A 16,023-nucleotide genomic window follows, 5' to 3' on the forward strand; every position below is an offset into this window, starting at 1 on the left:
AGTCTGTATTCCAGTCTTATCAACTTACCCATTCTCAATTATGCTTTGAGTCTTGACCTTTAGTCATTGCTATGTTAGTTTTTTGGATTTTCTCAGCCATATGGTTTTGGATACCGACAAAATTGGGTTTGGAAATTTGGATGTGTTTGAATAAATTATGTTTGTTTGGCTCTGATGCAGCTTGTGAAATAGAATTATGGTTTTGGCAGTTTCCAGAAAACGGAAAATTGAGCATCGGAATACATTTATTGGAATATATATTCTTCACAACAGATTTATATGTGTAACTTTAATTTTCTCGTAATCCCTACGGTGTAGATCTGCATCTCTGCTTTCTACATCTTGCTGGGCCTGGGTACTCTCATTGTACCAGAGGAACTTCACATTCCTCAATCTGTTTGTGTTGGGACTGTGATAGGTTATGAGAGACGCTTGCCATGTACTCGGTTCCTTATTTGTGGCTCCCAGTCTGATTGACAGACCACCCAGTCCACCAAGCAAGCCTTCATTTGAGGACACAGTCATGACCCTAGGCCTGGTTCCAGTTCCTGGTGCAAAGAGATGATTTTCCATGATAGAAGCATCATTTAGATTTACAAAAATAGTCTAAATACAAGGACTGTCAAATGGCAAGTCCACAGTGTCTTTGACATGCAGGATAAACAATGACACATTCTTTACTGCTAATTCTGTCCTTGATGAGATCTGACATCCCTTTTGTTCTTTGAAGGAACACTGTATACTTGGGTCTGTGGGAAAAACACGTAAATAAAAAGTGTGAAGCATAAAAGGATAAAGGAAGCCTGTCATAGAGGTACCTCAGATCAGATGAAAGAGCGAGCAGGACATGAGGGAGTTTGGGGCTAGGCGAGAGGATGTACTTTTTAGAGCATGACTTGAGACTGGCACAGACCAGATGCCATCTTCCTCCCAGATGCTGCCCCTGCCGGCCAACAGGAAGCCAAGTGACACTTTCTAGCAGTGGCAACTTTGGCCATGCCACGGCACTCTGGGATTGAGTGAAATGTTTCACACTATCAAGAAGTTGTTTTCCAAAGTTATACCTTTAGGTGATTTTCCACCCCAAAATGACAAATCTTTCATTATTTACTCACCCATTTCTTTCTGAACTCAATTGTGACAGAAATGGTCATTAACAAAACATTATCTAAAAAAGAGCAAATATACATTTCTCCTTTTGTGTTACACAGGAAAACAATGTGGTATGAAAATGTAACCATTTTAGTTTGAACATCATTTAGGTAATCAAGGTTGAACATAAATTACTTGTAACAATTTAAAAAAGCGCATATGGAATTGAAAATTTCTGCAGGTGATTTACTGACAAGGTGGACATTAAAGAACACAGGCGCAAAAACGCATTTCCATAATGACCAACCCATTTTTAAGATTTTTAGGGCCTTAAATAATGGTGCAAATACCAGTAAATTGACGAACGCAAACCTTAAGAAATCACATTGCGTGATTCATTTAAATACCGTCCTCGCATAAATTTTGCATCTGAAAAAGAAAATACTACAGATGCATATGCAGTAAGGTCAATTGCCGAAACAACTATAGCCACAAGCATGTATGTGCAGAAAACTAAAATTGGACAAGCTAACAGAAAGATGCAGTTTCAAATAAAGCGACAATGGTTTAAAAAACAGATTTTTTTTTAAACCAATGCATAAAATGACACAAAAAGGTGCACCGCATTAATTATACGGGAAGGACTGACGTATCATACAGTATGCACGCAAAATTCAAATGTAGCATATGTTTTGCACGACTTTTCACACTGCGTGCTATTTATACACACTCTTGAGAATGGGTTGCTGCTACATTGGAGTATACAAATATCAGAGCAAGTTTTAGAGAATAGAACTGGAAAATATCTGTTAGCATAAAGTTTGTGGTTTTTAATCGAGTTTGGTTGTGTTTATCTGATATCTATTAGGAAATGTCATTGGTGTTATAACTCTACCATGAACTGGTATGTGTAAGCATAAATTACTGCAACATGAATCAATGTAGGGCTGCCACTAACAACTATTTTTATAACAACTAATCTATAAATTATTGATTAATCAATTATTCTAAAGAGAGAAATCATGGATAATTAGCAAACTTCAGACGCCGTGGAAAAAACCTAACAAATGCAGGACTTTAAATGTGTTGCATGTCTTTATGGAATCTTTACGGTATGTGTGTATGCACGCAGATAATGTAATGCATGGGTAAAATAATGCAATTTATAGTGTTATAAATCTACATACATTAAAAGAAAAATGAAAATAGAAAATACTTTAGAGGATTTACGAGGCTGTGACAGTTGTAATCAAAGTCTTGTGAAGAGTTGCGGTATGATACATTAAGCCTGAACATTACCAAACGCAGGCACATATCAATCGAAACGATCAATCAATTCAAGTCCTCGCGATCCTTTTATTTAAAAAGAACAGCAGATTTTAAAATTTCTGTCTAAAAGGATGAGTTAATTCACAAAAAAATGATGTTCATGCATCGAGCTGGTACTGCTGCTGTGATATGCTAACGAAACCTTAACAATAAAGTTTACAAACCAGCCTTTTATTACAAGCTAATCTGAAGTACTCCTAAACTATGAACCCCTTCGGCCTTTGAAAATTGCACATTGCACTCGACCCTGACCGTGGGTTTACACCAGCCCTTTTTGAGGCGTCAAAATCGCGTCTACCGCGTCTAGTTTGCCGCTTGAACATTTTGAATGCATTCGCATTCCCATATAGACTCGAAACAGCACGCTTTGTATTTCACACAGAAATCTCTGGTCTTTGGTTGCCATTAATAAATTCCCCTCTCGTGAATGATTTTGATCTATTAAAGAGAGTAAAATGAGTAATTGTAGATAATTTTTCAGATGCTGATCTTCCAGCTTCAGCTGCCTTCTTTTATCCAACACTGGTATATCAGATATCTGAAAGGATCACACCCACGAGAACAAATAAGCTGTCTCTCATATGTCTGATGGCAGATGGAAAAATTTGCATAGTTAAATTTATTTCATTAGCCACTAACACATGTGCATACATGCCAAAACTTCAAAGGAGACATGCGCAGTACCACAACAAAAACAGAATCTTTAAACTTCAATAAAGGCTTGATGAGCATGCTTTTATTCTTCCCAGCTTACTACAGCAAGAGCCAAATGAGTTTGACATTTGATTTAACATAGTTCCAGTACTAACATTTTACAAACTAATTTGATGAAACTACTATTATACATAAACAGAGTTCAAATGCAAAAGCCCCTAAAAGCCAACTTTTTGTAACCGAATGTTTCAACACACTATACGTAGGGCTGTCACAATGATCAAATAATCGTCTCATTGCAATTGTTTGACCTCATCGTGATGATTTCAAATCACCCCAATGATTGCACATCTCTCTAAAAACACAAGGGGGAGCTGCAGCGCATGTATAAACGAGACAGTATCAGATTACTTTTAAATATGTGTTATGCGTAGGCTATTAATATTTACTGCCAGGTAAACCTTGCAAAATATTGAATTTTTAAATAATCACAACAATATGTGAAAATTATTTCATAAACAAAGAAAAAAATGTATGAGAATTAAATGTCAAAGCAATAAAATAGACAAATAATCATCATAATTGTCAAAGCCCTAAAACAGGCAATTAATTGTCATAATTTATAAGGCAATTAACCGTCAGCCAAATTCCATAACCGTGACAGCCTTAATTATACGTTCTTCGAACACTTTCACGTCAAATCGCGTTTTACATCTAAACTCTTCAGATTAAACAAATAAAATGCAACTATGGCCCTTTAAGACTTAACTCATCAATAGACAAGGTACTTTACATGTAGGTCTAAATTCAATTACTTGCACAAAATGTAGCGCATGACTATAGAGATGCTTATTCATCCAAGACAGACAGAGAGCTCAATTCATTCCACACAAAGCAGAACACATAGCTTCTCATGAATTGTTTCTATTACAGGACAGACACATTTCAGTAACCTTGTTTTCAATTATTGTTTACAGTCTAAAGACAAAAATACTAAACAGAGATTAAGTTTTATGCAAATGCAAGCTACCGTATGTGGGAGGCAAATACCAGAAATGATTCAGTAAACCATGTCAAGTTCTCAGAGTAACGTTAGGCATTTGTTGTTATCTGTAAAATCCATTCAGAACATTGTTAAACAATAAGTAAACCAGCATACAAACACACAGAGCTATTTTATACTATATTCTATACTGGTTTATCAAGAAAGAACGGTCATGCTGACAAGCAAAATGAAATGAAGAGAATGGTAAGGGATGGAGTGTGCACATGCATTTCCTGGCAAGGCAATTACTCATTTCACATTTGTCTCATTGGGCACTACTAGACAGGGAAGCCCCTTTGGGTTATGCCCAGCCACACAGACTACTTATATTGCAAAGCTTGCTATTAGAGGAAGACGGCTGCCTCAATCAGTCACCCCCCTGTCAGCAACTGAAACTAACACAACACCTCTTTCTAAATTTTACTACTGTACCCTGCACCCAGTCAAAATTATGAAATCATCTGAATAGAATTACAAACTATTTGTTAACTGCAGTGAACAAGACTTCTATTGATTCACCATCCTTATCACCAAAACCTATTACAGCGATAAAGCTACTGTATTATTGGCTACTGGTTGCCCTGTTATTAAATATAAGCCTACATATAAGAAACACATTCAAGAAATTACATTTCTTAAATGCTTCAAGTACAGTGACAACAAAGATACTTCAAAAACAATAGAGGCTGAGATCTTCAATGATCAATATTCCCATTTGCAACCATGATGCATAGTAGAAGTGTCCAAATGCTTAGATCTATGATTTACACTCTCTCAGTACCAGATCAGCATGTTCAAACAGTGCTCTGAGGGCTGTGGATCATCCTCGGGGTCTGGCTTGTGTCAAAAGCCCATAAGATGATCAAACAGTGTTCTTTTCAAACACCTTTCCCCCCACCATTCATATTCCTACTGGAACACAGATATGACACCCTGTTTATTGCCTCCTCTTTACACTTTTCAAGATCTGTAATTTGTTTAAGTTTGTCTAAAACCTTTTTCCATTAAGTGAGAGCCAAATCTTTTCCATTTACATTACAACCGTGAGCAATAACAGCTTCCGTTTTAACTACGACAATGACGGGAACTCTTAGGACTGTACATTACTGGACCTGTGCCTAGTGACCAATGTGTCAATGGTTTTCTTCATCAAAGAGTAATGAATTAAACTAGCAATAAAATAAAAGCACGCCTTAAACTAAACATCTAGAGTGCTTCCCAATCCTGGTCCTCGAGGACCCCCTCCCAGAAAGTTTTAGGTTAAAACACCCGATTCAACTTATCAGCCTCTTTCCAAAATGGTAAACACGTCTCTAACAAGCTGATGAGTTAAATCAGGTGTGTTAAATAAGGAGACATCTAAAACATTCTGGGAGGGGGTTCTCGCGGACCGGGATTGGGAAACACTGATCTAGATCATTATACAGGGTTCCCACACCTTAGTTAACTTCAAATTCAAGGACTTTTCATGGACTTTCCAGGTCCAATACCCTCAAATTCAAGGACTAAATGTGGGGACACATTTCAAGTGAGAGCAAGGTTACAATGTGTTACCTTCTAAGATTACAGTATCTTTCAAGGAAACTCGCGCTGCGTCACTGCGGTGACACTTTGGGGATGCCTCCAGGGGTAAGTGCGTCTGAATATCAAATTCAACCAATGGTGAGGCTTAATGACAAAGACAGGGTGACGCGGGAGCCAGGAAATATTTTGCTATCTTAAATATTGCCAAAGACCGAGTTACATGGACGCAGAAAGTATGGCAATGGAGACGCAGCGCCTCGTTCCATTCTCAGAGAACAACAGTTACATACGTAACCCAAGACGTTTTTAGACGTTTTGTCAAACACAACTACGCCAAAAATCATTTTGGTCTGAATCAACATTCGCATACAGAAGAAGAGCATTTAAAGTGAACAGTTTAGCACGTCTGCTTAAAAAATCTAGAATTTTTATGATATTATCCTACACTACACAGGGAATAATATGATTTTTTTCCAGAAACTTCTTGCATAAAATAGATTTAAGCACTTTCAATGACCTGTATCTATGTATGTTTATTTTCAAGAACTTCCCAGGGCCTTGAATTTTTTTCCCAGATTCACAAACTTTCAAGGATTTCAAGGACCCGTAGGAACCCGGATTATAAATGCAGATTAAAGTACTTTAAGCAGACCTGGGACACAATCAAAAGAAAAAAGGTGTTATTTATGCTAAATAAATAAGTAAATAAACTAATAGAACCAGACATCTCTTGGTTTTATTCGTATTTAAAATATATGATTAAATCCAAACAGACATCTTAGCTGAAGTAGAAAATCTGTTGTTAGTTGGCTGGTTCTTATATACAGTATATCAATTCTGCCTGTCTAAGCGGGTCAGTGGTAAAAGAGAGCACCTTCCTGCACAAGAGGAACAAGAGGCTCTTTCTTTCTGTCTGTGTCACAGCTGAGGCAAAAGACCATTACAGGTGGGAATGGTGAAATATTTTGTTACAATTTAAAAGCCATCGTCACAGCGCACGGTACAAATCACCCTCAATAACGCAGACAATCTGAGCCATCTAAGGAGAGCATCTAGTTTTCTAAATCATAAAACGAAACACAGTTAGGAAATGTGAATAGCGAACTCTGTGAACTTCTAGCTGAAAGCAGATTCTCAACATTCTCTATTCTCATAATACAGTATGACGCGCCTATACAGATTATTACGGTAGTGCTCATCTACTGTTCAATTTCCTTTTTTCATTTTCGAAGAACGTATGTGATTTCTGAGGTGATAAAGAAAAGTAAATGAGGTCATAAAATACAGTATGTTAGACATATTGTGTTGATGACAAATCATTGCACGGGATTTTAAACCATGTTTTATACACATATGTAGATAACTTGGGGCTGTGAAACAACACACATAAAACTTCATCTCAATATGAAAGTTTATAAACATACATGTTGTTGGACTGTAAACTCTTCCTTCACTGAGGTGTGGCTCTAAAGCAGCACATAAGCTTTAACCTTGGTAAAATATGCTCACGTGCAGTCTGCTCATCACAAAGAAATAAATGAGTTTGCTTTGATGCTGTAAAAACATTCACTGGGATGAGCAGACAACTGTGAGTTATTGATATATGACCATTGAAAACCCTGTCCATTTACAGAACCTATTGAACAGAAAATCATCATAACAAAGCATATTGCATTGTAGTCCCACATGGGATATATAGTAAAGTACTATATTAGTACTATATTTGAGTTGAGATATGACTGTTTTGCGCAAACCAATTAACTTTTTTTGCTGAAATGTATCTGAAATAAGTTGAGGATCCAATGCTTTTAAGACAATTATAAAGATTATTAGAAACTGGCACATCATTTGACACATATATTTCGTAATGTTTTAGGCAATGCAGGTTCTACCTTTAATGATCACACATTGTTATTTCAGTACAATTTTCAAGAGATGTTATGTAATTTTATTATCGTTTATGTTTTTAAAATGTAACGATCGCAAAGGGAGAGAAAGCTAAGTCAGCATTTTTTGAAAAACTGTGTTTGATTTTTATTTTGGGAGAAATAAAATAAGCATATGTTGCTTGAACATTCAGATGCATTTAGATTTCTCAATGCAAAAATTGAACAAGTCTACAATAATCTACTGGCACAAAACAGGATTTACTTCATAAATTTATATTGATAAATTGTTGAATTCCACACAGATCAAGATTTTTGTTTAGATTTTGATGCAGGAGTTAAATGCTTTGCACAGTAGTAATAAGGTTAGTAAGATATTTAGGAACAAACTGTCCTCTTAGGATAACGCTTTTAAGGTATAATCATCTGCCTAAAAGGACTGTGTTGATTTCTATCACAACTAAACCAAATTTACAGCTCATTACACTCTGATTTTCTTTATACGCAAACAAAATTTTGAGAATGAACTATGCCCTCCAAATTTTTATGCAATGCCCAATTATAATCATGTAAATCAAGGGCCACAGAGCAAAGAAAATGAAAGCTTGTCAAACACAAATTACAAAAAAAAAACATAAAAATCTGTTCTTTTTTTGCTTGTTTTATGTTTTTCTTACCAACGGCACAGTCTCAGTGTGCTGATTCTGTGATGTTTCTGAGTATGGGACAATGCGTTACTTGCAGATGTAACAACTTAACCTCCACGACCTCAGCTGTGCTCTCAGCACAAATAAAACAACAACATCCTGTCTCACAAGCACAGCAAAACGCTTCAGTCTTACAATACGACAGCTTGTCTTCCTCCCTATGCAAACGCTTCTTACAAAATTTTAAAATATGTCAGAATGGGTGCAATTTCATTTAATATGATGTCATATTAAGAGCATCTCTTACAGAAAACTTAATCTCTAAAAGTGCATGATCATAAGTAACGTCAACAGCAATTAAACATGATCATAATAACGCAAACCCTATCATAGATCATTCTACAGGTACATGATAAATGGCCTATCAAAGCCCATTGCTGCATATTTAATGAGTGATCAGAGACCTCTAACTAACTTGTTGAGAAAGCACTCCAGTCTAATGTAGGCTATACCTTGACAGTGTTTATTAACAAAAAAAATAATATTTACAGCTCATGAATTTATTATTTATTAGCATATTAGTGCTGAAGATGATTTCCATACACGATCACTTCAAATGGCATAATTTTGAACAATGTCAACATCCACGTGCTTGCTTCAGAAAATGTGATGTATGCTAAAATAGAGGAATTGCAAACATTCTGCACAAAATTAAATGCACACATTTTTATGTAAATGTTCAGTATAAACGTATGAAAATCATATTTTGAACGTAGGCTGTACGGAATATATACGGAACAACGGCAATTCTCTGTAGAGTAACAGGTGAACTCCAGCTTCGCAAGTGTATATTTATTCATGATGTAAATTGAGTAAAAACAAAACATTATCACTTACACAAAAGCATGGTAGACGAATGCCCAGGCACGCGGTCGCTCCAAGACATTGTAGAGGTAGTTCTGGAGCTTCCTGTAGCGTGCGTTTCTCCGGCCGCTTTGCGCGCTGTAGGTGAGCGGTTTGCCGAGCAGGCTCAGCCGGGCACCCTGCTTACTCCTCTGGTTCTCCAAGCCTCCTGCACCTGTTGTGCCGGGCGCCGACAGCGAACTGTCGACTGTCTTGGTCGCGTTGTTCATCGTCCCACGACCGGCTTCAACATCTTTCATTCCATAATGCTGAGAGGTCCTCATCCAGAGACCAGTACCGCCCTCATCACCGCTGTGGTTGCGGGGCATCGCATCACCAGCGCGGGCTGGAAACGCGCGTCTGGCACCAGCAGTGCGCACATATAATGCGTAACTCTCACAGCGATCACGTCTTATGTGTAAAACATTGTTTTGTGTTCCTCTTTTTCTTTTCCTGTTTCCAACTACATCTATATTGTGCTTTTTCTACTGACTAGAGCAGCCATTGAGCTCATTTGCAAATAGGCTATAAACGATTTGGTAAAGTTATGAGCCTTCAGATGACTCAAGCAGTCTGCACCCGCCGCCGTGAGATTGGAGTTTTGAAGGAGCGTCACCATCTCAGCGGATTTGGCGAGGGGAGGGCATCAACCGCCATTAACGTAACACTTACTCTCCCTCCCTCTGTCCCTGACTAAAAACCATAGGCTACTGTATTTCAGCCCAGATGTCCAGACCAGATCAGGACTGAGATACGTTCGCTTTTTACCCAAAACATTTTGATGAAATAATGTGTTAAAAAGAAAGGAAACTGTACAAAAAATGTCATTTTAATTCACGAAATGCGATTAATAAACTGAAAACTGTATTACATGTTTTGGCATTGCCTTTAGCTCATTCTATAAATGGCCATTCACTGTATGTCGACCTGCGAGGTAAATGCGCGCTCTTTCTTATTTGCGCGCCCCTTACAACAGACGTTTAATGCATCTGACAACTTAAAAAAATGTAAACTGTGAGAAAAGTTTTAGCTACTCGGCTCGTCCCCACAAAAAATTAGCATTGTCTTTAACTGAAGGAGAGAAGTTACACATGTTAGCGAATTCAATGTAACGCTAACCTTTAAACACCTATTATTTAATTAATTATACAGCCCAGGTCTAATGTACGCAGTTACATATTTTCTATCCACTGTGCTGGCAGAACACATTTCCCTCAAGACACTTTATAGAAACACAAAACCACAAGACTAAACCGCATTTAAACTGTCTTTCTGACTTCCTAAACGTGGTTCATGTGAAATCGCCTCAGTCAGATCCGTTTACAAATCACGCATTGCGCGGATCGAGCGCGAGCCACTGCCAGACTTATCACGTGATTCCACAATGACTAAATGCAAACACTGAAATGGTGTACAGTTTTGTTAAACCGTGAACATGTAATAATTAAGTAACGTTATTTACTCACAATTTATATCTGTCTAAAGTGTATAACAGTTTACTTTACCTCTAGTAGCCTAATATGTTACATAGGCTTAAATGATATCATTATTATATTAAAATTTTATGAATTTTATCCTTCATTCAGCTAACCTGTACTGTATTGTTTTTGTTACTTGCCCTAATGCATGTGCTTTGCTGTAAGCATTCTCGTTTTTTTGTGAACTATCCCTTTAAAGAAGCACTGTGCATGTCTGCGTGTGGGGGAGATGAGAAAGGGGGATAAGATGCCAAACGCAGCTGTTCAGTTCTTCCCTGATTAACTCTGTAATTTAGGAAAATCATCCAGGACTAATTTATCATTAAAACCAATCAGTCTTAAAATGCTATAATTTTTATCATGTGCATTCATTAATGCAAATCTCTTTCAACATAATCAAATAAAATAATAATACATCTTGCATGGTTACAACAGCAGTTATTGTATATGACCATCAGGTTTTGATAGCCTATCTGTGTAACAACATTTTGTTAAATATTGAAGTTTTTATATTGTCTGCATATGTAAATGATGTATTAAATATACGTTGTATTTTAAAAAAAAAACTTAATTTATAATGACAAAGTGTATCTGCGCAGATTTTAGAAGATGTGAATAAATGTGAAACAACGGAGATGATGGACTCAAGCTCAGCTAACCACAACGCTCTCTAGTGGTGTAAGACAGTTATCAACCAAATCCAACAAAAAACTTGCATACGCACTAGTGATGGGAAGTTCGGATCACTTACTGATTCGGATCTTTGAATCTCGATCATCAAAATGAACAAATCTTTTTTGTAAATTTGAATAGAATTGCGTATTATTTCACAAATTCTCCCAGAATGACCACTTATGCAAACAACTATGACTTTTCTAACAAGAAATAGATGATAATGCAGTCAAGTACAAGTCATGATAAATTTATTATTTCTTAACATTCAGATAAGCTCTGAAACCCGCACAAAAAATCTGACTGAAACTATCTTACCTCTTAAGTCAGTCCTTGTGTAGCCTACAATATGTTCATGCTTCTGTAGCATGAAAGCCCCAGGTGTGTATATTGTCTGGAAACAGAATTAATTAATTCACCTCTAGAGTTTTGGGGTTCAAGTCATTCAATCTTTCCAATATAAGACTATGCAGTATAGCGGACATTAGCGGCTCATGACTGCTCATCCGTCAAAATAAGTGCCTGCTGCACATGTGTCAAAACCATTTATGATAAAAGAGACGTTCACAAAATACACGCAAGACACTCCCTTAACAGTAAACTCTGATTATGCATGAAATTATGTGAGTATCTGGCAAACAGAAGTGTCTCTTTTATCATAAACCCTTTAGACGTGTCTGCAGCAGGCACTTATTTTGACAAGACACGTGATGCACACAGGATCTCTCAAGGCGCAGAACACATATTTTAAAAAAAGGAACCACACACATGACAGGCTACATACATGTTGTGACGAACTTCGCATCAAGCGTCCTCGAAAAAAGAATAGACAATAAAAGGAAACTTTAATTTTTCAGAAAATGTTTATTGTACTTTGTTTTTTGCACTGTATCTTCTGATTTTAAGATTATAAATGAAAGGTTTGTAAAATACTGAGTCGGGAAGCTCGGTCACGTGACAGGGCTCCAGATTGCCACCAAAATTTGAGTGCGACCAGTAAATTTGACCTTTTTTTTGTGATGTGACACTGAATTTGAAACAGCACATTGTACTTTCTGCATCTATAATGAAAGTATTTATTAGTAATACAGTCGAAATGAGTAGAAATGTGAATATTTGGTTAGCATGTTGATGTACGGTGTGTGCCCCTAAATTTTCTGGTTGCGCCCCTAAAATTTTCAGTTGGGGGCCACTGTGCTTAGTGAAAAAAGTTAGTCTGGGGCCCTGCGTGACAAAAGAACGACTCATGCTCATACCCGAAGACTCGTGAGGTAAACAAAGTTAAGGGGGACTTTCACAAGACTTTTTAAAGATGTCAAATAAATCTTTGGTGTCCCCAGTATGTGAAATTCTAGCTCAAAATACCATCTAGATAATTTATTATAACATGTTAAAATTGCCAATTTGTAGGTGTGAGCAAAAATGTGCTGTTTTGGGTGTGTCATTTAACATGCAAATGATTTGATCTCTGCACTAAATGGAAGTGCCGTGGTTGGATAATGCAGATTAAGGGGCAGTATTATCCCCATTCTGACATTAGAATGGGAGCCAAATTTCACTGACCTATTTTTTCACATGCTTGCAGAGAATGGTTTACCAAAACTGGTTGATCTTTTTACATTTTCGAGGTTGAAACAAGCACTTCGGACCAAATTATATAGCACTTAAACATGAAATAAGTCAGATTTTCATGATATGTCCCCTTTAATAATTTCTTTCATTACAGATCATAGATAGGACTTGTGATTCAGCATTAAAACTCCACGATCACTGTCCTGACTAAAGAACCACCAAGCAAAACATGTCATTGCTGATTTATAATATCTGTTCTGATGAATAACCCAAAATGAAAAATCATCATTTAACTTACCCTGACGCTGTTCAACCCAATGTTGTTTTCTTCCATGAAACACAAAATCCAGTCTAAAGAATATCCTGAAGAATATCTTTTCATTCATAGAATCTGGATGAATTAACTTAAACGTCCCAGATAGCAAAATTGTTCTCGTCACGTTCGTAGTAGGCTAAGTTACCAAAATATAGCTACTTATATAGTCCGACGCTCATTAAAGTTTTCTAAAGGGTTTGTTTGAGAGAAGAACTTTTGTTTTGAGAGAAAGACTGTTGTTGTTTTTGCATAGTCTTGTTATTGTTCTCAAAATTAGGGCGTTTTTCAATCGAAAGTGATCATTCATGCCTATTCCTTTGAAGTAAACAACTGTTGATGTGTGCCCTACTTGGAGTCTGCATCAATTAAAAAATGGCGCCTTTGGATGCGTCAGTTGACGTTACTGACGCCACGCGCATTGCATCACTGGTAATAGTTATGATTTTTGAAAGGGTTTTTTTGTATGTTGATTTTGCAATATTTAAGTATTTTATGTATGTTTTTGTATCATGGATGTGATTTGTTAGTTTTTAAAATATATACAAAGAATTATTATAAACAAACGTTTCTTAAAAGTTAAACTTAAATGTTAATTATTGTTAATAATAATTGTGTTATCAATAACAAAATTCTAAATAAAAAACTTCTAAAAAGTTATTTTCATTCACAGCATACAACATATGCAATCCTACTGCAATCATAATCAACATCAATTAATTGTACTGATTTAGAGATAACACAATAAGATAATAAGATAAGAATAGTTTTATGCAAGTTTTCACCATCATATTAATAGCATCTACAATTCTGAGCCTTCACACAATCCATCAGTCTGAAGCACATTTCTGCAGAATGTGAGTTTGCTATGGTGGGTGGTGAGAGATGCTGAGAACCCAGTTGAGCTCTCCTGTAACTCCAGTCATAAAAAACTATGAGCATTACATGGCCATCGGGATCAAGGCAAGAGAAATGAGTAATGAGTCTTAAAATATTAGCAATAGATTAATTTGAAGAATGGAGCGCAAGAAATGCTCTTTTGCATGTTTCCAAGACTGCCCATAAATCAACCCCTGTTTAAAAAAAATGTTTGAACTCTTTTTACAGCCCTGGTTCCATTTCCCATGCAGCCTGAAACCAGACAAAAGCAGACTGTTGCAGACAAACTTTCCATTAACAGCTGACTGGCAATGCAAAAGTCTTAAGTCTATTAATGTATGCCTGTGCCACATTGTATATTGTGGACTGCTTTCTCATTCCATACCTGATCTTGAACCAATGAGATAACATTTACATGCATCAGCAAATTATTGAAGTACTTTTTTTTTACATGAATTCCCTTGATAAAGATTACACAATACACGTAGTGTGTTTGTTTAGATTAGTATATAAAATATATCAAATCTCTTCACTGTAAAAGCTGTGTTTTCTCTCCATTATAAATTTGATGTGTTCCCTTGTTAGTTTACCTGTTTGTTTTTTTTACCATTTAACACATTTTGTTCAGGTTCGAACATTACAGTGTTTTGTTTGAAAATTGGACACATGGTTGCTACAATAGAATAAAACATTTAGTAAGCAAATATAAAGGTATCATGGTCAGTGATTTATTAAAGTGCCATTCACCAATCAACCCCAAGTCAGTGTTTGAGATGTAGCTAATGAGATATCTCTATTCAAGATCATACATGATCAGACCAATAAGTGTTTTGTACTGTCTCATCAGGGAAACCTGCCCTCTACTGGACATATGTCATATTGTTATCAATTTTAAAGTTATCTTATTGGTATATAAATCTTTACCAAGCCCCTAGTTATCTATCAGAACTGTTTCACTTTTATACTCCCACTAGAAAACTCAGATCTAGTAATCAGTATCTCCTCCTAGATTAAAACGCATAAGGAATCAAGCTTTTTGTGGTAGGGCCCCGGTTATGAAACAACCTGCTGCTCAAGATCAGAGTGGCTTTTATATACATTTTTAAGTCTCTTTTAAAAACACTTGTTTGAGTTTTAACTTTACATTCATATTATATTGTATTTGGTTTTATTTAGCTGTAATTCTTTTGGTTTTAAATGTATTTGTTTTTTCTTTCTGTTTTATGTGCTTATGGTTTTAAATGTATTGTTTTGTTTTATTTCTGTTTTATATGATTATGGTCTGATTTTAATGTTCAGTCTTGTGGCTGTTTTTAAATGTGCTCTATAATAAACTTGAACTTGGAGACTTATTGTTGTTGGATGAATAATAGAACATCACACTATCATACTATTCTTGCTATTTCTGCAGTATGTAGGCTAGACTGTGCACAGTATGTTTTATTTGACCAAACTGACATTTGCCATATTGTAGTGCACACTGCATGGAGTACTGAATCAAACTTTTACTTTTTAATACAATTAACTTTAAATTCCCTTTTTTGTTGTTGATGCAAATACTACCCTTTGTAAATACACATAGATAATCCATCCAATTTAAAGTAAGGTTAAAGTGTGCCTCTGGCTGCAGGAATGTTTCCCATTAGAATCTCCAAAACAACTTTTTCCAGTCATTCCTTCCTTGTTAGTATCGCCATACATTTACAGTTCTTCATCTAAATGCACTTAATTATTTGTGTTTAATTTTTTGTCACTTGTCACATGTCCTAAACATGATGAAATGTAGTAGGTTTCAGCTGCAGAAAATGAACCCACTAGTCAAAAAATGTAAGTGTACCCTGCAACTATACTGTACACTGTAAAAAAATGGCCGTAATTTTACGGTAAAATGCTGGCAGCAGGGTTTCCAGCAGTGGACCGTAATTTTACGGTTTCATTATCGTATTGTAAATTAGGGCTGTTCTATAATTAATGTATTAAAATACTGCAAGCATGTTTCAGCTTTGTACCGTAATCCTACGATTTCATT

At 36.2% G+C, this 16,023-nt stretch overlaps 1 protein-coding gene across 10 annotated transcripts in view; it reads right to left on the bottom strand.

Annotated features, from left to right (window-relative positions):
- kcnq5a (potassium voltage-gated channel, KQT-like subfamily, member 5a) overlaps positions 1-13,442 on the bottom strand; it is a 155,438-nt gene extending 141,996 nt beyond the window's left edge. For 4 of the 10 annotated variants that reach the window (XM_073873286.1, XM_073873289.1, XM_073873288.1 and 1 more), the window contains exon 1: positions 9,075-9,818. In XM_073873286.1, coding sequence (XP_073729387.1) covers positions 9,075-9,409 — 335 coding nt within the window. In that variant the 5' untranslated portion in view covers positions 9,410-9,818. Of the gene's footprint in view, positions 1-9,074; positions 9,820-13,100 lie in introns of those variants that run through there. The other 6 variants (XM_073873284.1, XM_073873287.1, XM_073873285.1 and 3 more) reach the window with 4 other exon arrangements.
- Between the last annotated feature and the right edge of the window lie 2,581 nt (positions 13,443-16,023).

This window comes from Misgurnus anguillicaudatus, chromosome 11, assembly GCF_027580225.2.
Source record: "Misgurnus anguillicaudatus chromosome 11, ASM2758022v2, whole genome shotgun sequence".
NCBI classification, from domain to species: Eukaryota; Metazoa; Chordata; class Actinopteri; order Cypriniformes; family Cobitidae; genus Misgurnus; species Misgurnus anguillicaudatus.